Raw genomic sequence first — 23,659 nt, 5'->3', positions numbered from 1 at the left:
AGATTATACTTTCAATGGCGACATTAGAAAGTCGCCGTTGAAAGTCGGACCTTCAGCGGCGACACTAATAGTCGTTGCTGAAAGTATACCTTTCAGTGATGACTCTTGGACTTTCGTCATCATGAAAGTCTTACTTTTGGTGGCGACCTTTTAGTGTCGCCGCTGAAAGACTTTCAGCAGCGACTTTTTATTGTCGCCACTGAAAGTTGTCGCCAAAAGTCTTTTTTTTTTTTTGCAGTGATATATGCGTTCTTAAACTCAATCACGTGTATGATATGTTCTATTTCCAATTGGCTGATGTGTAACTAATATTTTGTCTAATCTTCATCAAATTTCTATATATTACTTAATTGTAGGGGTTCTTAAACTCAATCACGTGTATCATATGAGTTTTATTGCGTCACACACGCATCAATCCGCAATTAAGTATGAATCCCTGATTTGTATGGGTGAAATGAAAGAACTTCGAACTTTTTTTCAACTTTATATTTATCCATAATTACGGTAAATGCACGGATGCTTTAATTTCTTGTTACACGTAAATTATAAGATTCAATTCATCCATATAAAAAAGGTTCGTTATAATTTTTAAACTGCAAAAGATATGTAAAATTGCTGATCAGAAGAATGATGAAATAGGGAAAATAAATATTGAGTTTTGTACAAACATATTATGCACTCATGGAGCACTAAAATGGACCATTAAAGGACCATTACTAAATGATACGTTTGTATTTGATCTTTAACCCAATCACACGTAGCATGTGTTCAATTTTCGTCTGGCCTCTGCGTTATTAATATTTTCTAAATTATATAAATCTTTCTGAACTTTTAAATTTATGCAAATAATCCCAAGCTATCTATTTTATACCCCTTAAACATTATTTTTGTACCTATAACCGCCTCAAACTGAGTTTTATTTAGATAAACCATTTAAATTTTAAGTCATTTACAGATAAATAATGAATAAAACTAATAACATGAAGACTTTGTGCATAAATGTAAAAGTTCAGGGAGGTGTGTTATATAATTTTAAAGGTTGGAGAGGTTAATTACATATGATATAAAATTTAGGGTTTTTTAAAAATATTTTAGCCTTAATATTTTGTCTCGTCTTGATCAAATTTCTATATAAACCCTAGCTCATTAACGAAGACCGCTCAAGTTACGAACTCATCTCTTATCTCTTACGATATTAGAAGCCTCTTCTAAGCTGTTTGTTTCTCTCAAACCCTAAACATGTCAAAAATAGTTGTGTTCCTTCTGTTACTTGTTGCATTCTTCAATCAACTCATGGCTGTGGAAGATAATGCAGCAAAAGTCAGAGTCCTTGCCATTGATGGAGGAGGTATTAAAGGGATTCTCCCAGGGGTTATCCTTCAACAACTTGAAGCTGACCTCCAGGTATTTATTATGTCCGGGTATATATTTCAAATTATAGAGAATATATATGTCCAAGAAATTTCAACAAAAGTCAGAAGCATTAATCATTTCACATCTACTCAAGGAGAGATCCATGTATATGTCGAAAATAAAGGGAAATTTGCAAGATTTCAACAATATTCAAGAGAAGTTTATTTATTTTTGATTATGGGGGGAAACAAAGAAGTGCATATTTGCATAAACAATAAGTTTTTTTTAAAATGTATATATGATTCTCTATATATTTAACATACTAAAAAATGAAGAACAATAGTAACAACATCTATGTTTGAGTGAGAAATTCAGAAAAGGGACCCAAATGCAAGAATAGGAGAGTATTTTGATGTGGTTGCTGGGACCAGCACTGGAGGGCTTATAACTGCACTTCTCACTGCCCCTGACCCTCAAAACAAGGACCGCCCTCTCTATGCTGCTGATGAAATTGTCAAGTTTTACAAAGAGCATGGTCCTTCCATCTTCACTCTAAACTTCTCTTGGTATGTGTAGGCTTATCTTTTAGTTAGAGACCATCAAAACAGATTATAAGAGTAATTGGTCCTTATTCAAATAATTTGATTGTAGAAACTGTGATGGTTTCCAGACATGCTTAATTGTTCTTAAAAAGTAATTTTTTATACCACTATTTGAAATCCATTATTATTAGGTTAGATGTGAGTATTGTTAGTTTAATTTTAATTGGAAGTGGCTCCTCTCAGATTATTTTTGTTTAGGTAAAGTATCATCTAATACTCTGATATTTTTTTTAAATTGAATCTAGTACCCTAATATTTGTTATGGTACATCCAGCATCCAGATTTTATTTTTCTAGTGCTTCCAGCATCCTAATTTTATTCTTTATAGCGCATCCAATACATTAAACAACAAATAAGATTATAAATAAGGTTAGGGTGTTAGATGTAACTAAAATAACATCACCGGATTTTGATGCACCAAAAAAATGATATAGGGTGGTGGAGGTACCATAAATAAGGTGAGGGTGGTGGATACTAACAGGTAATAACAACAAGAGAAAATTGGGGATAAATCCCTCATTGAAAAATTAATTAACAAATAGAACCTAGAAACTTTGTGTAACTTCACTTTTATTGTATGCAACTAACCTTTTTTTGTATGCAATTTATCTTCCTTTATATGCAATAATATTCTTTTGTACGATATGTAACTCAATTTTTTTGTACAAATAAAATTATCTTATATACAAGTCGTCTTCCCTATGTGCAAACTCCCTTATATCCAAATAATGTTTTGTGCAAACCATCTTCTCCTTGTGTAACTTACCTTCCTTTATGTGTAACTAAACTTTTCAGGTGAAATCAATCATCCTAGGGACCATTTGTCCATTAAATTTGTAATGAGGGATTTATGTCAATTTTCCTCAACGTTAAAGTGTTGTAATAACATCAAGGTGTTGAAAGCTATTTACCTTTTTTTTTTTTTTAAGGTTTTCAGATAATTAGTCAAACATGTTGATTATATTACATCTAATCCTTAATATAAGAGCTAGTTTTATTTTTAATTTGGTCTTAAATATGAGATCTCAATCCATTTTGTTTCTCATATTTATTTATTTATTTCAAAATAGTCTTTATAATAGTTGCAGATGTTAAAGGTTTCATCCCATGATAGTTCTAGCTAATATACATAATTAGCAAAGGTATTTTAGAAAAGATAACATCTATTTATTCCAAATAACTAACTTAACTAATTTTTTTAATCTACACAAATTAGTCGACTAACTCATATATTAAGAACTAAAGGTAGTATATTAATAGGTTGCATATAAAGATTCGAATCTTTAGGGGAATCAAGCCTCTTCCATCTGCCTTAAACACGTGCTATTGAAAGTAATTTATATGTAATATGTTTAGTTGAAAGCATCAGTATTAAAATGATATAACTATATATTTGTTTCTTGACGACAGCGTCCTTAATGGGTCGTGTCCAGTGTTTGACGGGAAGTATTTACGACAAATAGCAGCCGAGATGTTGGGTGAAACACTGATAAACCAGACAGCCACAAATGTTGTCATTTCTGCCTTCGACATCAAGCTTCTTCAGCCAACTATATTCTCAAGCTTCAAGGTTGAGAGAGAGAGATATATATACACACACACATTTTTCTGTTCCTATTGAATGAATTAATCCTATTGAGACTGGCCATTAAATTAACTCTATATATATATATATATATATATATATAATGATGCAGATAAAGGATGTTCCTCACTTAAACGTCAAACTGTCCGACGCATGTATTGGAACCTCAGCGGCACCGCGACTGTTTCCGCCCTATTATTTCAAGTACCAAAATACTGAATTTAATCTCGTTGATGGCGTTTTCATCGCACCTATGCCGGTAATTTAAGCTCTCTCTCTCCCCCTCCCTCTCTGTCTGTACACCATATATAAAATTACAGGGTTAAGGTTAATCCAGCACCTTGAAGTAAACGTGTCTAACACCCTAAAACATTTTGAAATTCATCCAGTGCTCTAAATTACCCAGGCAAAATTGCACCACAAAATACTTTAAGGTGCTAGATGTACCTAAAAGAATACTTCAAGTTAGTAGATGAACCATAAGATATTTTAGAATTGGATGCATATTAACCCTATATATATGTATGCATACACACGTGTATCAAATACATACATCATACATGTATGTAAATCACTATTAAAAGATTAATAATCAATATCCGATATATGTGTATACAATAAAAGATTAATATTTGATAGAGCCGATCTATAAATAGGTTATGAAAAGTTCAGTTATTTAACTATAATATTGCAGGCAAATCTTGCTATCAATGAGGTGTTACGACAAGAAGAATACAAGAATAGAGAAATCATTTTGCTATCCGTTGGAACTGGAAATACAAACACTACTTCCCCGGGTTTTGATGCTAATCGCACTTGGACTGCTGCCGATTGGGAGAAGAGCAATTTAACTATGATTGAAGCTGCATCTTCAACCATGAATGAATATCGCATTAACTCAACCTTCAAACTTCAACCACAGAACTACCTTCGAATCCAGGTATTTTTAACTATAAATTGTTTGGTATAAATAGGTCCTAATAAGACAGTGTTTCTTTTGGTTCTTAATATAAGATATATTGAAAAGTTTTAGATAAATTAGTTAATTATAATAAATTTGACCTGATCTCCCTAAAATACCCCTGAATAATGTTAGATTTTATATCAATTTATAAGATAAGTAAATTAGTTTTAAAAAAATGATAAAAGTGGGAAATAAAGTGGACCAAATCTAATCCTAATTAACTAACTCCTATGTTAGGGACCGGAGTTCATTACATCCTCTGATCCTTTCTTTTAATTACAAGATCTTGACAATCAAGAAAATTAGTTCAATTTAGTTAAGTGTCAAAGATTTTTACAACTTTCCAAAGTTGTTCTTAGTCAATCGAAGCCATTATATAAGCCAAGAGTGAAAGAAATAAGGAACCTGGTGTCAAAAAACGTGATGTGTAAGGTCTCATATATTAAATAATACCAGAGGAAGTAAATATAGGTCATGTTTGGTACGTGGGTCTCAATTTTATGGATCTGGAATGGAAATAGGATTAGGTGTGAACGTGGGATTAGGAGTGGGAATGGACATTTTGATATGAAAATCTTAATCCTAGGATTAAAGTTCCAACACCACCTTCCCGTGTCAATCCCCACCTATATAGGTTTGACCAATCCTAAGAAACAAGCAACCCCTCATATCAAATAGTCTTTTAGTTGAACTTTTTCAATTCATTTCTAATATCAATTTTTACCTCTTAATGTTTCGAACCAAACGGAACCATAGTACTTAATCATCTACAAATTGCTATGTCATACATATGTATGTGTAACATTAATATTTGGTGCAGGAATACAATTTAGATCCAAGTATTTGTTCGGCTGATGCTTCAGAAGAAAACATGGATAAACTTGTACAGGCAGGACAGGATTTGCTGAATGAACCAGTTAAAAGGATGAATGTGGACACTTTTGTTCCTGAGGAAACTGGTGAAGGCACCAATGCTGAAGCTCTGGACAAGTACGTATCACACGTCAAAAAACTTGTGTTTTCATTCTTTTTTTTTTAATGGTAAACTAGTTTTAATTTATTGACAAATATAGGTACATCCACATGGATAAAAATTAGAGTTTTGCGCATGGAAATTGAACTTCTGATAATAACGATTTTATGTGTTTTTCTTTGTAGGCTGGCTCAAATTCTTTATGAAGAGAAAGTTCGTCGTCTTGGAAAGAGAGCATCGAAATTCACGAGAGGATTCTTCGGTGCTTTTTCAGCCACTTATTGAATCTGATGCAGAAATGCTATTCCGATAGCATTTTAGTTATGGGCTTTTGTGTTGCCATTATTGGCACTTTAATAAATAAATAATGTACTAAATAAATAAAAATAAATGGATATGTACCATAATATCCTCTGCTTTGATGTCCTTGACATTGTATTGTACTGCATCACATGCTGGCTATGCATAAAGCACCAGCAAATAAATAAAGCTTGAGGCATTGTGTTAGTGCTTTTAATTTCTCGTTTCAACTGTTTAAGGCTTACAGTTACTATAGCTGAATGGGTTTAGGAATATTTTCCCCTTATTCACCCTTCGAAAGTTCGAATAACAATTGAGTGGCTGATCATTTTTCTTTTTTATTACTACCTCTGGCTTTTAATATAAAACCTTGTTTGACTTCTATTTTGGTCCTAAATATAAGACCCCAATCCACTTTATCTCTCATATTTATACATTTTTTTCCAAAGTAGTCCTTCTAATAATGGTAGTTTTGGCCAATACACTTGATTAATAAGGATATTTTAGGAAAGACAATACATATTTATGACAAACAATTAAGTTAATTTATTTTCTTAATCTCATCAATTAGTCAACTAGCTCTTATAATTAGGACCGGAGGTAGTATTTCCTAAGCAGTCTTAATTCTAAATAGGCGCAATTTCAACATTTCATCACCAATAGTTCAATAGGATTATTTAATATTAAGTTGGAAAACATTAAATATTGATGCGGCCGTCATTGAGTGTTTTAATTTTATTTTATGATAAGGAAGGAGATGAGGAAAAAAAGTGAGCATGGATGAAAAGGTTAATTAAAAGTAGTTAGCAAGTTAAGTGAGAAAGTAGGAGAGGGAAGCGTGGAGGTAGCTATTATCAAAAAAAAAAAAAAAGAAGCGTGGAGGTAGCAAGCATGAATGAAACTAGCCTCGTCGCGACACGCAAGAATGGACCCCACCACGCGGTACATCCCCTTTGTCTCATTTCGATCAATTCTATATGTAAACTATACTGACAATCAATGATACGGTCCATTTCCAGCATTTATAAATGGAGCAAGCTCTTATTTATCTCTAATTAAAAAATAATAATTTTCTTGCAGATGAGGTGGATGTTTTTACTTTATTTAATTATTAGCGTACGTTCTCACACCCTCTCCCCAGTTGTTTTTGCTTGATTAAAATGTGAATTCAGTGTTATAAAATTATTTATATGTATATCGAAGTAATTGGTTAAACGTTTATTTATTTTTCAAATTGATTTTAATAAAAATATTCCACTTGGCCTATGCTTAACTAATATTTGTTCTCATCCTGATCAAATGTTGTTCTATATAAACAAGTGAATGCCCTTACTTTTTCTTTTTACTTTTTTGATCCCTTTTAACTCCATGTGGTGTTTTGGTCGGTTAGTCTATGTTTTCATTGGACACAATGTCCCAAGAGTTATTTGCTTGATTAACATCTGAATTAAATGTTTTAAAATTCTTTATAACAGTGAAGTATTGATTATTAACAGTTTATATTATTAACTTTAAAATTTTAAATTAAATTTAAATATAATTTGATATAAGAATTTCATTAGTAGTTCATTAATATTATTAACTAATTTGCCTCACTTATAAATTGATATATCATCTAATAATACACAGAAGTATTTTAAAGAGATCATTTAACGTATGTTATAATTAAGTAATTTAATAACTTTTTTAATTTTTTTCAAATTAGTTAACTAGCTAGGTTTTATATTAAGAACCAGTAGTATCTTTTTTAATACTCTTTATATTGTAATCCACATTTATACGTCCAAATAGTGTAGCCTAATACATCCATTTCTGTGTAAGAGAATTAGCATTACCAAGTGTAATTCTCTATATTACATAAGTCCAACCACCATGTAAATAAACTCTTTTCATTTTGATTATACGTAATCCTCTTTCATGTAATCCGACCAAACATGCCATTAAATATAATGCAAAGCCAATACTGTAATCATAACCAGAAAAAAATTGATTAAATTAAAACTAACGATATATGGTCTGTTTAGATCAGTGATTGGAAAAGTAACTTATGGAGAAGTGAAGTTGGGTAAAAGCTAAATTGGATAAACTGAATTATGTTTGGATTGGAGTTCAGAAAAGCTAGTTTGCAAAAGTGAGATTAGTAAAAGATTGTTTGGATTATGGTTGAGTAAAAGTAAGTTTGGTTGTAAAATGACCAAAATGGGTATGAGTTTTAATAAATAATGAAATATGATTAAAAAATAATTTCACATAATACAATGAAATTAAAATAATTTAATATGAAGAAGTTAAATTTAATGAGTGAATTAAATTTTAAAAATTTAGAGAAATTATATAAAATATTCCTCTGGTCCTAAATATAAAACTTTTTTATAGTGTAATTACACTACAAAAAAGGTCTTATATTTAGGATAAGATTTACACTATAAAAAAAGTCTTATATTTAGGATCAGAGGAGTAATCTAAATATAAAGTGAAACATTAAAAAAATATAAAAGTGAAAAAAAAATGACGGAGGATGTGGGAGAGGTGTGAGAGTCAGATGTGAAAAAAAAAACTCAGGAAATGTGTTAATATAGCTGAAGTCAGGGGGGGAAAAAAAAGCTCTGACACGTGCAACAGTGAAAAAGCATAATAAGCTCCAAAATAAGCTACAAAATGCAGCTTCTCCCCCAACGCTGGCTTAACAGCTTAAAACATATAAGCTCCTTTTGAAGTTAAACCCAACCAAACGGGTGACTACCTTGCAATCGGGCTTGCAGCAAAAATAAGCTACTTTTCACTCCAAATAAGCCCAACCAAACAGGCTCATAGTTTCTTAAGTGATCAGCTTCAAAAAAAATTTTCCAACTCTATATTTGTCCGTAATTATAGTAACATATCTTGTGCACTGCACAGATACTTTTCTAATTACAAATTTTGAAATATTTAAATTGCTGACAAAAAGAACGATTAAATGGGAAAAATAAATAGAGTTTTTTACTAACATATATGATGAATTCACAGGCCATTAGATTAAATTGTATATTTGTATGTATTTTTAACTCAGTCACGTGTAGCATATGTTCAATTTCCATTTGTCCTATGCGTAACTAATATTTTGTCTCATCTTCATCAAATTTCTATATAAACCCTAAGTCATTAACGAAGGCCACTCAACTTACAAACTGATCTGTTACCTCTTACCATATCCAAAGTCTCATTTACGTTGTGTTTATCAATTCCTAAAAATGTCAAAAATAGTTGTGTTCCTTTTGTTACTCGTTTCATTCTCCAATCAACCAATGGCCGTGGAAGATGATGAACAAGCAAAAATCAGAGTCCTTGCCATAGATGGAGGAAGTATGAAAGGGGTTCTCCCTGGAGTTATCCTTCAGCGGCTTGCAGCTTCCCTCCAGGTATTTATTTGTGTATCTTTGTATAATTTATTCAGATTTTACAAAGAAAGAAGTGTTCATTTCCATAAACAACAGTAAAACATCTATGTTTGAGTAACAAATTCAGAAAAGGAACCCAAATGCAAAAATAGGAGAGTATTTTGATGTGGCTGCTGGGACAAGCACTGGAGGGATTATAACTGCAATTCTTACTGGCCCTGATCCTCAGAACAAGCATCGTCCTCCCTATTCTGCTGATGAAATTGTCAAGTTTTACAGAGACCATGGTCCTTCCGTCTTCAATGAAGTATGGTACGTATAGGCTTATCTTTTAGTTAAAGAATATCAAAACAGATTATGTATAATTCAAATAATTTGATGATGTTACCGATCATCCGTCGAAGTTAACTGTGTGATGAGAACTAGTTTCACATTCAATTTGGTCCCAAATAGAAGACTCTAATTTACTTTGTCTATCATGTTTATCCATTTTTCCTAAGGTAGTCTTTGTAATAGTTGCACATGTTAAAAGTTTTGTCAAATTGTAGTTCTAGATAATATATATGATTAGCAAAAGTATTTTAAGAGAGACAATATCTATCTATTTCAAATAACTAACTTAACTAATTTTCTTAATTTTCTCTAATACAACTAACTCTTGTATTAAATATTGGAGGTAGTAATATGTTTTCGCCAACAAAGATTATTGGTTTAAAACATGCTTATAGTAGTTGTTCGAGAAAAGTAATTCTTTTCTACCGCTATTTGAAATCCAATATTGGCCAGTTAGATTTGAGTATTATATTATTGTTGGTCTTACTTGGGAGTCGCTGGATTGGTTTTGCAACTTGTTGATCATATTAGTAGTTATAAATTAAAAAAGGATTCGAATCTTCAGGGGAATCAAGCCCCTTCCATCTGCCTTAACCACCGTGTATTATTGAAAGTCCTACACCTGGGTGTTAATATAAAAGCTACATAACTAATTTGTAAATATGGAAAAAAAATTAATGAAATTAGTTATTTGTAATAAATTGATATTGTCTTTCTTAAAATACCCCTATCAATCATTTGCGTTGAAACTACCACTAACTGAAGACTCCTTATAACATGTGCAATTACCATAGAAATTATTACTTAGAGAAAAATCGATAAATATTGAAGACAAAGTGGATTGATGTCTTATATTTAGGACCAAATTGAATTTTCAATTAGTTATTATATTAAGGACCCAAGGTAGTAATTTATATGTAATATGTACTACCTCCGGTCCTTAATATAAGATCTGGTTGATTAATTTGAAAAAATTGTGAAAACTAAACAATTACTTAATTATAGTATATATTACATGATCTCTCTAAAATATGTATATGTTTCAATGGACTATATATCAGTTTATAAGACGGGCAAATTAATTTTAAAAAAATGATAAATATAATCTTCAAAGTAGTTTATTTAATTTTCTTAATCTTCTCAAGTTACTCAACCCAAACTTATGTTGTGGACCGAAGGTAGTATAACTGAGTGTTGAAATGATGTATCTTTGTTTTCTTGACAACAGCTATAAGGGGATCTTCTGTCCGAAGTTTAGCAGGACGTATTTACGGCAAATAGCGGCCGAGATGTTGGGTGAAACACTCATAAACCAGACAACCACATGTCTTCCTTCGACATCAAGCTTCTTCAACCAACTATATTCTCAAGCTTCAAGGTTGTTGAGATGTGTGTGTGTGTCATTCTATTGCTATTGAACGAGCTAATCCTATTGAGACTGGCCATTAAATTAACTCTATACATATAATGATGCAGATAAAGGATGTTCCTCGGTTAAACGTCAAACTGTTCAACGCATGTATTGGAACATCAGCAGCACCGTGCGGGTTTCCGCCCTATATTTCGAGTACCAAAATACTGAATTTAATCTTGTTGATGGTCCTTTCATCGCATCTATGCCGGTAATTTAATTTAGAGCTCTATCACCATTTAATGTTACTGATAAATACATCCTTAATATAAAAGCTAATTGACTAATTCGAGTAAATCAAGTAAGTTTGTCAAGTTCATTATTTGTAATAAATAAGTATTATCTTTCTTAAAATACCCTTGCTGATAATTTATATTAGCTAGAACTAGTATTTGAGAGGGACTTTTAACATGTGTAATTACTGCAAAGACTACTTTAAAAAAATAGACAAATATGAAAGACAAAGTGGATTGAGGTCTTATATTTAGAATCAAAGTTAAAACTCACATAAGAATGATCCAAAATTCTTTTGAAAGGTCTAGAATTCCTTTGACATGAGAAAAATAACGAGCTTCACTATTTATTACTTCTGGCTAGTGCTTAAAATAATGAGCTTCACTATTTATTACTCCTGGCTAGTGCTTATTATGTTAATATTGACTTATATTTAGGGGATGTTTGGGAGGCCCAATAAGCACTTCTCAAAAATACTTTTCTGCAAATCGAGGCAAACTTCTCCACATATTTACTTCGTACACTGTAAAAGTATTTCTGAAACTATGGTTTTGATCTTACCCAAAACACTCTCTTAGTTTGTGACTCTTTTTTTACATGTACCAAAAGATTATATGCCAACTAAGATGCCCTGTCTATAATTTATGGGAAGTGTGGCATCTTCCTGTAAGTTCTGCTATAGGTATCTTGTCCTATTAGAGAAAAACAATATAAACTGCAGAAACAGGAGGAATCATGTAAACAATCCATTAATTATTTTGTCCATAATTAATTAAGTATTGTTTTGACTATAATATTTCAGGCAAGGCTTGCGGTCAGTGAGGTGTTCCGACAAGAAGAATACAAGAATAGAGAAATCATTTTGCTACCCTTAGGAACTGGAAATTATACTTGAAGAACAAACAGTTAGTCGCTTTAGGTCCACTTCAAAAATTAATTGAATTAATACAATATAATACGCGATCCAGGTCGTATACTCTTTAGAGAGCCTTTAAAAAGAAATCCTAAATAATTAAGTATGCAAAAGAGAGAAAATTGACTTGGAAAGGGATTGATTTTTTTTTTAACTAACTAAATGGTAAAATTTGAAAGGATGCAAGATGAGTAAGTAATTTTTAGATTTTTAGTTTATAAAATGGATATGAATGAAATAAACAAAAAGAATTAATAAGTGATGACAAATGGAAAAGCAATCATCTAGCATAATGATTTAGGCTATCATTACTTCAATTAATTTGGAAGTTAGCTAAATTTAAAAGACTCTAAGGGCCACCATCTAGACTCGGTTTAATTAGAATAATCAATACCAAGCCACTTTGCATATTAATTATTCACAATTAAACTGTTTCAACACAATTAGCCAAAAAAAATCAAAGAAAAGTAATTAACATTTTTAGTTTAATAGCCAAACCACCTTGAATTACCATTGAATATTCACAACAATTTCAAAATATAGTCTAACCAAGTACAATGTAAAGAAATTAAAGTTAATCATAGCATAATGTCAAATACTAATCAAAGATTCCGACAAACTACAACCAATCTCAATACAAATATAAATTATCATAGCACATTGAAACATTGTAAAATTCATTCTAAGACCTAGAAATCACAATTACAATGAAAGAAGTAAAGATTGGAAGAGCTGAAACTCCCCTTTGAAGCTTCAAGTTCAAGTCATAAACACTGTGCTAGAGAATTGAAGGATTTAGCTAAGCCTCTGCATCACCGAAGCTCCACCGTAAGCTTCAATAATCACAGCCATAGCAGAAGGCACAAAGGAAGATAAAAGAGAGGATGACGATGATGAATGGGCTTCGGTTGATGGGAGATAAGGAAGTTGCGATGAAGACAGTGGATTGAGAATGAAGGTATGCAGTTTCCGGCGAGTCCGTCTAATCCTTCGTTGCGTCGCTGCTCTGTCTCTGGTCTGCCTCTGTTCGCTCTCTCCGTTCTGCCTTCTCTGTTCTGCCTCTGCTGATTCCAGACGGAGGACAAGAAGAAGATGAAGACGATATTGATGATGGAAGATTCTGCCACGCCGTCGCAATCCTCTGGTCCTTCTTCGCCTCCGTTGACGCAATCCCCTGGTCCTCTCTCGCTCGTGTCTGCTCTCCCGTCACGCCTCCTCTCATGACCGAATGAAGATGATGATGAATCTGAAAGTTTTGGGGTAGGAGCAAGACGTTGCCTTTTATATTATTATTTTTTTATTATATTTTTTCTCTTTTTTTATTTTCATTTTCATTTTTAAATCTCCCAAACACCTGCAACCAAAATTCAAGAATAAGGTAGTATTAATTGTCTTTAAAGATCAATCAATCACAATTATGACAAATTTACCCCTATTATGCACTAATTCAAGTTAAAGCACTTTAATATGAATTATACTCAAATAATGTAATTAAGGACCAATAATAATGACAAAAACCCACTAAAAATTTATGAAAATGCATGTAACACATAGGTTTGTCAATACTCCCACTGGTTTTGATGCTAACCACACTTGGACTGCTTGGGATTGGCAGAAAAGCACTTTAACTATGATGATAGCTGCATCTTCAACCATGAATGAATATTACATTAACTCAGCTTTCAAATTCCAACCACAGAACTACCTTCGAATTCAGGTACTTTAACTATATATATATGTTGTTTCTTATAAATAGTTGCTAAAGTAGTAATTAAGCTATTAATTAACTAAACACAGTTCATTACTTCCTCTAATTCTAGTTATGAGACTCTCACTGCAAAACAAAATTCACTTTCAACGGTGCAGTTGTCACTGCTGAAAGTACAAAAGTTGCCATTATCTAAGCTAAGAATGAAAGAAATAAGGGGTCTTGTACCAAGAACCAATGGGTAAGGTCTCATAAACATGACCAGACGAAGTAATTGGTGGCTAATCATCTACAAATTGCCATATCATGTATGTATATAATGTATGACACTTATATATGGGGGCAGGAATACAATTTAGATCCAAGCATTGGTTTGGATGATGCTTCAGAAGAAAACATAGATAAACTTTTAAAGGCAGGAGGCAGGACAGAATTTGCTTAAGGAACGAGTTAAAAGGATGAATGTGGATACTTTTGTTCCTGAGGAAACTGGTGAAGGTAGCAATGCTGAAGCACTGGACAAGTACGAATAAAAAAAAAAAACTTGTGTTTTGATTTTTCTTTTAATGGCAAACTAGTTTTAATTTATTGACAAATATTGGCACATCCACAGGGTTGTGTGTATGGAAATTGAACTTCTGATGGTAATAACGATTTTACGCGTTTATCTTTGTAGGGTGGCTCAAATTCTTTATGACGAGAAAGTTCGTCGTCTTGAAAAGAGAGCATCGAAATTAAAGAGAGGATTCTTCGGTGCTCTTTCAGCCACTTATTGAATCTGATGCAGAAATGCTATTCTGATAGCATTTTAAGAGCATGTTTGGATTACAGTTACAAACACCAAAAGCTCATTGGAAATGGTGAAACTAAGGTTACAAACTGAGTTGGACAAAAACTGTTGTTTGGCTAGGTTAACTTTTTTAACTAACTTCTGGCCTTCAACCTCAATTGGACTCAACGGGAAAAAATCTGACTTTTCAAACTACAGTTTCAAACGGTAATTATTAAAAATGAACATCCCAGATTTACCCTCATATTTTTCCCTCTGCCTCATCTCTTTCGTTAGCATAATAAGCTTTTATTCAGACCAAATGAATTTTAATTTATGTTCATGTTTGTCCATTATGTATATTTAATTAATTATCTACAATTTGTTTTCAAAAATTTTTTCGTAACAAATATTTTTATTTTATAATTTCACAAATAAACTATTTATATTTTATCATAATAATTTTACATATTTTTTAAACTATTATCACATTAAAAACAAAAAAATTTCAAACACTACTATTCAATAAAGTTCATGCCATTTTCAGTCATTTTACAACTAAATGAACTTTTTTATTAATCATCCAAACAATTTGTAACTTTTTCAACTGAATTTTTAAAAACACCTATCCAAACATACCCTAAATAGTTATGGGGTTTTACGTTGCCATTATTGGCACTTTAATAAATAAATAAATAATAAATGATGTGCTAAATAAATAAAATAAATGGATATGTACTATAATATCCTTTGCTTTGATCTGCTTGAGGTTATATTGTACTTTATCATACTACTTCTGATTCTAATTATAAGAGCTAGTCAACTAATTTGAAGAGATTAAAAAAATAAATTAAGTTAGTTATTTGTAATAAATAAATATTATTTTTCCTAAAATATCCTTACTAATCAAGTTTATTGGTTAGAACTACCATTATTAGAGGGACTACCTTGGGAAAAAATGCACAAATATGAAAGACAAAATGGATTGGGATCTTATAATTAGGATCAAAATAAAACTCAAATGAGGTCTTATATTAAAGATCGGAGGTAGTATGATTTTTTTTAATTTCTTGTTTCAATTTTTTAAAAGATAAAAATGGGAGAGATAGTGAGAGAGAGATTCACCAACAGCGACTAAATAGTCAAATGCTAACTAGATAATCGACCTAGCTGGTAAAAAAAAAAAAAACAGTAGATAATGGACCTATGGTGATCTACGTTTTTTTTTTTTGGCGGCCAAAATGGTGATCTAAGTTTAGTGCTTAAGTTTATGAGTAATAGTTTATTTAATTTGTATACAATATTTTAACGGATTGAGGAAAAAATACCTATTAATTGTAAATCTGTTGTGCTTGAACAGTTGAACCAATGAATTAACGTGTTCAAAGACCAGTCTGGTTATTACAAAAAAATTGTTGCATATCCAAATTCTCGGCATTTTATTACTGCCTTTTATTTTGTCTGTATGTTGGTTTATTATTAAAAGGACAGATGAAATATTTTTCCTTTTATATTTGTTCGTTAAATTACAAGTTAATTGGTGCCAAATTTATTGTATGAGAAATTTGATTTTTACATATTTGAATAAACAGCAACCTGCAAGTAAGGATGAATCCGTGCATTCTATGGGTACAGGAGTTTCACAATTTTTTTAACTTAATATTTACCTCATTTTTTTATGTTTAAAAAAAAAAAGCTGTTATCTAATACTTCTATATATATATATATATATATATATCAAAGAAACTTTACAACATTTAAATCAAACTTTAGTCAATTTTTTAATTAGAGAAATATGTTCATGGTTAAATTTTGATAAAGTATATATGAGTTTGCTCTATTTACAAATGCTGGAAATTAAACACCCATCATTTGATCAAGTGGCATATAAAATAGAACTTATATAAGGCTTTTGATGATGTAAGATGTCAATTTATGAGTATGATTTACACATAAAAAGGATCGAGAATTGAGATAAAATGGTAGTTAGCCATACGCCAACTAAAATTAGATATTCACACACATATATAAAGAATATTAACCCACAAGTAAATATATATTGTATGGATGCGTCGGCCATAAAAAAAAAAAAATACTGTATGGCTACAACATGAGTTTCACACTTTTTTAAACTTAATATTTACCAGAGTTTTATATTTATATAAAGTACTTGTGGACCACTCGAATGAACTATTAATTTAAATTTTAAGATTCTATGTGTTATTTTAACTGAATCATGCATGGCATAAGTTTCAATCTTTTTCCATTTGGCATATGCGCAACTAATATTTTGTCTCATTTTCATCAATTTTACGGCTTTACCTTATCATCAATGATAGGGCTATGCATGTAAATCTAAATAAAATCAAAACAATCCATATTAATATATTGTATATAAATGAAAGAAGACGATTATAAGTATAATAATTTTTCATTACACAGATAATAAATAAATTTTATTTCATCATTTTATTTTAAAAATATTTTTTTATTTTGCATTTTGTGACAACCTATATATGCTTAGTCATTATTCACATTATTATGAATATAGGAACTAATATTTGTAATTATGAAAAATTAATATAAGGATTAGCAAATAAATTTTTTAATAACAATAAAATCAATATAGGAACTAATATTTTATAATTTTTCAGGCAGTGGGTGCTCTGAGTGAGGTTTTACAACTTAACAAGAAAAATATAATAACAGGACAATCTTTTACAAAATATGCTTCTATGGCCATGTTATTATTAAGGGTTCATTTGGATTAGCAGTAAAAAAAAAAAAAACTTACTTTCAATCTAACTTTTTAAAAAGTGAGAATAGATAAAAGTTAGATTGGGTGATGTAATTTATATTTAGATTGAATTTTATAAAAGATAGTTTGTAAAGTGAAAAAGTTATTCGGATTATAATTGAATAAGTAAGTCTAGTTTATAGAATGACCAAGATGGGAATGACTTTTATTAAATAATAAAAAATAATTAAAAATATAAATTTACAAAATATAATAATTTTAAATTACTATAATAGGAAGAAGTTATATTTAATGAATAAAATATATTTAAATTAGAAATCATAGTAATGTGAAAACTTGTGAATCAAATAATATTACATAATTAATTGAATAACATATTCTGCATAATCTTTGTAGATATAAAATGAAAAATAATATTAAAAATTAAAAATATTATAAAAACTTTAAAAAATTATTTTTACTTAAGATAATATTAAAAATAAATAACTAAAACTGATTAGGAAGCACAAGGAATATATAGAGAGAAGCATAAGAACAACATAAGTATAAGGGCAAAAATGTTTTTTAATTTCAAAAGTCTACTTTTATATAAGTCATAAGTAAAGTTTAGTTGCTTTGCAATCGTACTTAAAAAAGCAGCTTTTGAACCATAAATCAGATTATCCAAAAATTGTAACAAATAGCCTCTAAATTTACAATCTGACTTATCACACTTATAAGTTACTTTTTAGCAAACAGGCACTAAGTTGCCTCAATTACCAAAGCCCGTCAAGCTTATGAGAAAAAATACCTTCGAATTCAGGTGTGTGTGTCTCTCTCTCTCTCTCTATATATATATATAGACACATAATATCATTGTTTGGCCTTATAGTTTGATCAAATTTTGGTTTTAATTTTTATAGTTTCAAATCATTGGTTTTGATTCTTATAGTTTCATATACATTTAATCTAAGTTTAAATATAGGATCAAAATAAGAACTCGTTAAAAGTATAAAATTATGAAGACCATTCTTTGAACTTACACACACACACACACAAAAATTATGAAAGTATAAGGACCAAAACCAAAATTTGATCAAACTAACTGGTGAAGATACCAATGAGCAAGCTGTGGACAGGTTCGTATTAACTAAGCTTGACAATAATGTTATCGAAATGGAACTTAATTAGTTTCTCTGTTTAGGACAACTATATTTTACATTTGTGCCTACGGAGGCTGGCTGAAATTCTTTAAGACGAAATTAAAGAGTTCAACGTAAGTGAATGATAGAGATAGAGCCACTTTCACGAATCTGTTGCAAAGTTAAGATGCTATTCTGATACCAATTTAAGATAAGAAATTCAATATTGGCATGTTTGTTGGGACTTTGGCTATAAATAAAATAAGGGTCAATGTTCAATTTTATCACAAAAGTTTTCACATGGGAGCTGTGGATATTAATCTAACAAAAACGTTTGGATATCTATAGCTTCTGTGGATAAATTTCTATGGCAAAATGGGATTTTGTATTCTGGCTATAAATAAATAAGTTATTGGGACATTTTCTACTTATTCTTTCGTTTATCCGTTCTTTTTTCTTATCTAATTTCATAATGGACAACCCATGGAAATTAAAATTCCACAGATCTAGAACAATATCGAAAGGCTTACAAATGTATCTCCCTATGCTGGTAAATCTGAAGAAGTAATCTTCAAAATATCTCGAGCTAATTAAAAAACTGAAAGAAACATAGAGAAATACTCAGAAAAATAGTTAAATGAAGAGAGATTGAAGATTCTTCTGACTAGCATGAGGCATAGTGATATCTATACAAAGTGATTGTGAATTCTGCCATCAAGGGAACTTTAAAAATCGAAAAAAGGGTAAAAGCACTTTTATACCGCCACGCTTAGCCAATCTGCTTAATTGCCTCCATTTAACAACCTAACGATCATAGGTTATTAAATTAATTAATTAAATATGACTAAGTTAACTCTAAACCTAACAAACTCAATCAACTGATGATTAGCAGGCCGTATTTAAGATCTTTTCATAATTTAAATTATTATTATAACCCAATATTAGAACACCTAATATAACAATTCAAACATTCCAAATATTATTAACAAAATATCTAACGTTCTATGTTATACTTCAAATTATATGTTTAAGGACTTACCTTGTGCAGCCCACAGGGTTAGGAGGCCAGGCTCATATTTAATTTTCTCACTGAGATTGAGAGAGAAGAAATCTAATTGAAAGAGAGGAAGTTTTCATTCTCATATTTTTCTTCTCTCTTACCTTCTCATTCAAGACGCCAGGGAACAAGTTTATGTGAAGCTATTTCTCATAGCCAAGAAATGAAATTAAGAGTGTAGAGTTATATAAATATATATATATATATATATATATGAAAAGGAGGCAGTGAGTCGGTACGGTGCATGTGAGATGAAATCGCCACATAATCTCTCTAACTTGCCAATTTAGGACATGTGGCACCAACATCAAATTGGGATTTTTTTTTTTAAGGCGGCAAATGAAATAAAAATAATATAGAAATTACAGCAAAATTGCTAGAAATGAGTTCTAATGGTACAGCTTAAGAGCATTGAGGTCAATTCCAAGTTAGAAATGAGAGTAATTTCAACTGAAAAAAGAAAAACATAAATAAAATCAGCGTGTTTTGTCCTCATGTAAATCAAAATAGTTTAAAGACAAAACTTGGGTTAAATTACTTATATATATTAAATTAAGTTCATAGGTAAATTTATAATTGCACATGCACATCACCTTATAGCAACTAACAATAACAAAACAACGAGTGATCTTTATAAGTGAATTTACAAGCACATATCAACAATTAACAATAACAAAATAACAAGCATGATTATAAAGAAATTCACCAAGGAAACTTGTCCTAAATTTTGTCTATAATTTAATTCTTTTTCTCCATGTTGTGTAATATAATACATACGAAAATGAACTTTTTTGCGATCACCCCCTTGAAAAAGGAAACTTTGTTGCCCCCAAATTCATGAAACGGTGCATGAACGTACACCACGTAATCCGTCTGTGCCACGTGTCACAAAGTGCAGCGTCGATGGCTGCACTGAGTTGAGTCCGTCAAGCGCCGAACGAAGAGAATCCGTTCCAGTTTCGGCCCACAGAAACAAGAAACAAGAATTCAAAAATACGTCATATCAAACTCTCGAGAATAAAAAATTTTATTCATATATGTTATAGGGAAAATTAAATAAACCCCTCTTTAATGACAATAAACGACAAACTATACCTTTTCAAAGGATCATGTCGGCTTTCAGTTTCGGTGGACTTAAGAAAACATGTCGTGTTAACTCGGTAGAGGAAGAAGGAAACAGGAATCATCTTATCCAACCCACTTGAATTTCTTTTATTCGTTTTTTTCTTTGCTTTTCTTTTATGAAACGCCTACAATCTGATGAGTTTCCCACTTGCTGTCAAATGTATATACACGCGATTAACGCAGGAATATGTACCACAACTATATAACTTCGTACAAATTCATCCTCTAATATTATATTCAAAAAATATGTTCTGGTTTCATTTATTCAACTTCCTTCCATCACTGCGTGACTTTCTTTGCATTTATTCTCTTCCCTTATATTCTCCAACTGTATTGTCTCTATCCCTTCTGGCGCCCCTCTTTCATATTTATTCAACATACAATGTAATTGTACCAGTAAAGGAATCCATGACTTGACCAGATATATATATGAAGGTGATACACACCCCCACTACAGGAGCTTATAAATAGGCTCTGGTGTGTGCTTGACCAGATCATCACTCACAATATTTAGAAAGCGATATGGAGAATACTCAGAGAGTAAATCATACTTCTTCTTCGTCTTCTTTTACTTGTGTTATGTCTCTTGATCAGCAAGGAGTATCTTCCATACCTGAGCGTTACGTTTTTCCAGCTTCACAGAGACCAAACCCTAATGTTCAGATCTCCACCACCATTCCCATTATAGACTTGTCTTCTTTACATGATCCTTCTCTTAGGTCTCAAACCATCCGCAAGATAGCTTCCTGCAGCAAAGAACTTGGTGTCTTTCTGGTACAGTTTAGTTTATACTCCAACTCAAAAACAGTATGTGTGTGTGTATACGCACTTCTCTATTTGTGTGGTTATACTATGATCCTTAGAGTTTTAATTCTCGTACATATTTACATTCAACGGCATGGGGCCCAGATTTACATCTGTACAAGTTTGAACCAGACACAATACACCACGTGCAGAGACGAGGAAAATTTTCATCCGTAAATGGGTCAGGCATACCCCACACATATCCACATGGAAGCTACAATATTTAAATCTAGGTCTCTGTCTGCATGCATGCATATCGTTAATACAGCACACCTAAATACGATGAGGCTAACGTGGATTTGTTGTGTTTTAAGGTTATTAATCATGGGATTGATCAATATGTAATGGACGATGCAAAGGAAACTGCGAGACAGTTCTTCAACTTGCCGAGTGAAGAAAAGATGAAGTTATATTCTGATGATGTGAACAAACCTGTGAGGTATGATACAAGCTTTAACCATGTTAAGGATGAAGTTTACTGCTGGAGAGACTTCATCAAACACTATTCACATCCTCTCTCTGATTGGATCCATTTGTGGCCTTCTAATCCACCAACTTACAGGTAAGTAATAATTATTAATCAAACAATTACTAATATTATTCTCAACAACAAACCAAGTTTTACAGGAATGCTTCTAATTATCATACATATATGTGTGTGTGCATCCTCTAAAATGGTCAACATGGATTGATTAAAAATGTTAACACTATCAGGTTTTTTTTTTTTTAAAAATCAGCTTTGAATATTAGAAATTTGAGTAGTCGAATAGAATTTAAGTAGTACTGATGATGTTCTAATATGATAGTGTATTAACATTCTTGTGTGCTCCTAAATTGTCAGTTTCCCTAGATAAATAGAGGGGATTCCATTTTAGTGTGTGAACCAGAATTGTCACAAGTGGGGGGCTATTATTTTCTCTCAATTAATGCTAAAAGGGCCAAATGCATAACTCCCATCCATCCATCACCTTTTAATACCCCGTCATCATTAATGTCTTTTATAGGTTTGACTTTTTGTGATATAAATGTGCCGTCTTATGCATTTTTGCATATTTCTTTAGCTATACTCACAGCAAAGTCTCTAGGAAAAAGATTGTTTAACGTTTTCAAGGATAAATGACGAATTTGAAACAATAAAATATACCCCCCACACACACATATTAATTTGTTAGCCTATATATAAAATTAATGCTAATTAATTATCTCTAACGTCTCTATGTGGGCACAGGGAAAAAATGGGAAACTATGCACAGGAAACGCAAGTTCTACAAAAACAATTAGCTGAATTAATTTTTGAAAGCCTAGGGCTAAACCCTAATTACTTAGAAGAAGAAATCAAAGAAGGCTCCCAAGTCCTAGCAGTAAACTGCTACCCAGCTTGCCCAGAACCCGGACTCACTTTAGGGATCCTGCCTCATTCGGATTTTGGGCTGATCACGATCTTGCTCCAAACCCGACCCGGGCTTGAAATCAAGGACAAGGACAACAATTGGGCTAGGGTTCCATATGTTGAAGGGTCTTTAGTGGTGCAACTGGGAGATCAAATGGAAATACTAAGCAATGGACTTTGCAAAAGTGTGATTCACAGAGCAACAGTGAATTGTGAAGCGAAGAGATTGTCCATAGCAAGTCTTCACAGCTTGGGAATAGACACAAAGGTGGGTCCAGCCCCAAAACTTGTGGATGATCAACGAACAAAATCCTACAAAGACTTCAGCTTCAGGGAATATCTCAACTTTCTATCCTCTAATGACATTTCAAAGGGAAGGTTCATAGACACTCTCAAAGTGAAGCCTTAGAAGACACAAAAAAAAAAAAAAAGAACACAATCTGAGGTACAGGTTAGTTCATCGAAGCAATGGATCAATGAGTTTCACTATCCACCTTAATGCACTCTTCAACGGATCAATGTGTTATTGACAATCTACGATGTTATATGGGTCTAGTTTTTATAAGCTTGTGTAGGTTAAATAAATGTCTAAGCTGTTAGTATTAAATATTGTCTGGGTCGGTATGTCTAAAAGATGAGCGTTCCTTCGTCCGAGTCAAAATCAAAAAGCAAAAAAAGAAAAAGAAAAAAGTGTACGTCTGAGAGTGGTCTTGTGTTGAAGGCAAGCTCTTGTGGCTTTAGAGCTCAGTACCGAACTACTTCAGATATATGTAATTTGGAATTAACTAAGCAAAAAAATCTTCTGTTTACTTATTGTTTTTTCTCCAAGCTTTGTCTATATAACTTTTACTCATTCCAGTCCTAAATGTATCAATAGAGGGT

At 31.6% G+C, this 23,659-nt stretch overlaps 4 protein-coding genes across 4 annotated transcripts; all 4 read left to right on the top strand.

Moving 5' to 3' along the window:
• The first annotated feature begins 1,182 nt into the window (after nt 1-1,182).
• On the top strand, nt 1,183-1,929 carry LOC114763318 (patatin-like protein 2). Its single transcript, XM_028952942.1, has 2 exons — nt 1,183-1,404; nt 1,729-1,929. The coding sequence occupies exons 1-2, from the start codon at nt 1,240-1,242 to the stop codon at nt 1,927-1,929; spliced, it is 366 nt and encodes a 121-aa protein (XP_028808775.1). The 5' UTR covers nt 1,183-1,239.
• Nucleotides 1,930-3,386: 1,457 nt separating this feature from the next.
• On the top strand, nt 3,387-5,762 carry LOC114763301 (patatin-like protein 1). The gene is made up of 5 exons (XM_028952925.1): nt 3,387-3,525; nt 3,653-3,799; nt 4,235-4,480; nt 5,325-5,494; nt 5,663-5,762. Exons 1-5 carry the CDS (start codon nt 3,427-3,429, stop codon nt 5,760-5,762), a joined length of 762 nt encoding a protein of 253 aa, XP_028808758.1. The 5' UTR covers nt 3,387-3,426.
• Nucleotides 5,763-9,061: 3,299 nt separating this feature from the next.
• LOC114763300 (patatin group A-2-like) lies at nt 9,062-12,027 on the top strand. Its single transcript, XM_028952924.1, has 5 exons — nt 9,062-9,175; nt 9,282-9,466; nt 10,716-10,876; nt 10,964-11,109; nt 11,935-12,027. The coding sequence occupies exons 1-5, from the start codon at nt 9,062-9,064 to the stop codon at nt 12,025-12,027; spliced, it is 699 nt and encodes a 232-aa protein (XP_028808757.1).
• A 9,064-nt stretch (nt 12,028-21,091) lies between these two features.
• LOC114763306 (flavanone 3-dioxygenase 3-like) lies at nt 21,092-23,186 on the top strand. Its single transcript, XM_028952929.1, has 3 exons — nt 21,092-21,357; nt 21,702-21,949; nt 22,616-23,186. Exons 1-3 carry the CDS (start codon nt 21,106-21,108, stop codon nt 23,184-23,186), a joined length of 1,071 nt encoding a protein of 356 aa, XP_028808762.1. The 5' UTR covers nt 21,092-21,105.
• Nucleotides 23,187-23,659: the final 473 nt, after the last annotated feature.

Source organism: Neltuma alba, unplaced genomic scaffold, assembly GCF_004799145.2.
Source record: "Neltuma alba isolate B1F8T4 unplaced genomic scaffold, ASM479914v2 tig00011274_pilon, whole genome shotgun sequence".
NCBI classification, from domain to species: Eukaryota; Viridiplantae; Streptophyta; class Magnoliopsida; order Fabales; family Fabaceae; genus Neltuma; species Neltuma alba.
Note: the sequence above shows the minus strand (reverse complement) of the source record. Positions and strands in the feature narration are given on the sequence as shown.

Bases quoted from the DNA above. Each gene is read 5' to 3' on its own strand.
- LOC114763301 (XM_028952925.1), top strand. From the start codon at position 3,427: ATGTTGGGTGAAACACTGATAAACCAGACAGCCACAAATGTTGTCATT. The intron at 3,526-3,652 runs GTTGAGAGAGAG...ATAATGATGCAG, and splicing joins CTATATTCTCAAGCTTCAAG to ATAAAGGATGTTCCTCACTT. The intron at 3,800-4,234 runs GTAATTTAAGCT...ATAATATTGCAG, and splicing joins TTTTCATCGCACCTATGCCG to GCAAATCTTGCTATCAATGA.
- LOC114763318 (XM_028952942.1), top strand. From the start codon at position 1,240: ATGTCAAAAATAGTTGTGTTCCTTCTGTTACTTGTTGCATTCTTCAAT. The intron at 1,405-1,728 runs GTATTTATTATG...TGAGAAATTCAG, and splicing joins AACTTGAAGCTGACCTCCAG to AAAAGGGACCCAAATGCAAG.
- LOC114763306 (XM_028952929.1), top strand. From the start codon at position 21,106: ATGGAGAATACTCAGAGAGTAAATCATACTTCTTCTTCGTCTTCTTTT. The intron at 21,358-21,701 runs GTACAGTTTAGT...TTGTGTTTTAAG, and splicing joins AAGAACTTGGTGTCTTTCTG to GTTATTAATCATGGGATTGA. The intron at 21,950-22,615 runs GTAAGTAATAAT...ATGTGGGCACAG, and splicing joins TCTAATCCACCAACTTACAG to GGAAAAAATGGGAAACTATG.
- LOC114763300 (XM_028952924.1), top strand. From the start codon at position 9,062: ATGGCCGTGGAAGATGATGAACAAGCAAAAATCAGAGTCCTTGCCATA. The intron at 9,176-9,281 runs GTATTTATTTGT...TAACAAATTCAG, and splicing joins GGCTTGCAGCTTCCCTCCAG to AAAAGGAACCCAAATGCAAA. The intron at 10,877-10,963 runs GTGTGTGTGTGT...ATAATGATGCAG, and splicing joins AGCTTCAAGGTTGTTGAGAT to ATAAAGGATGTTCCTCGGTT.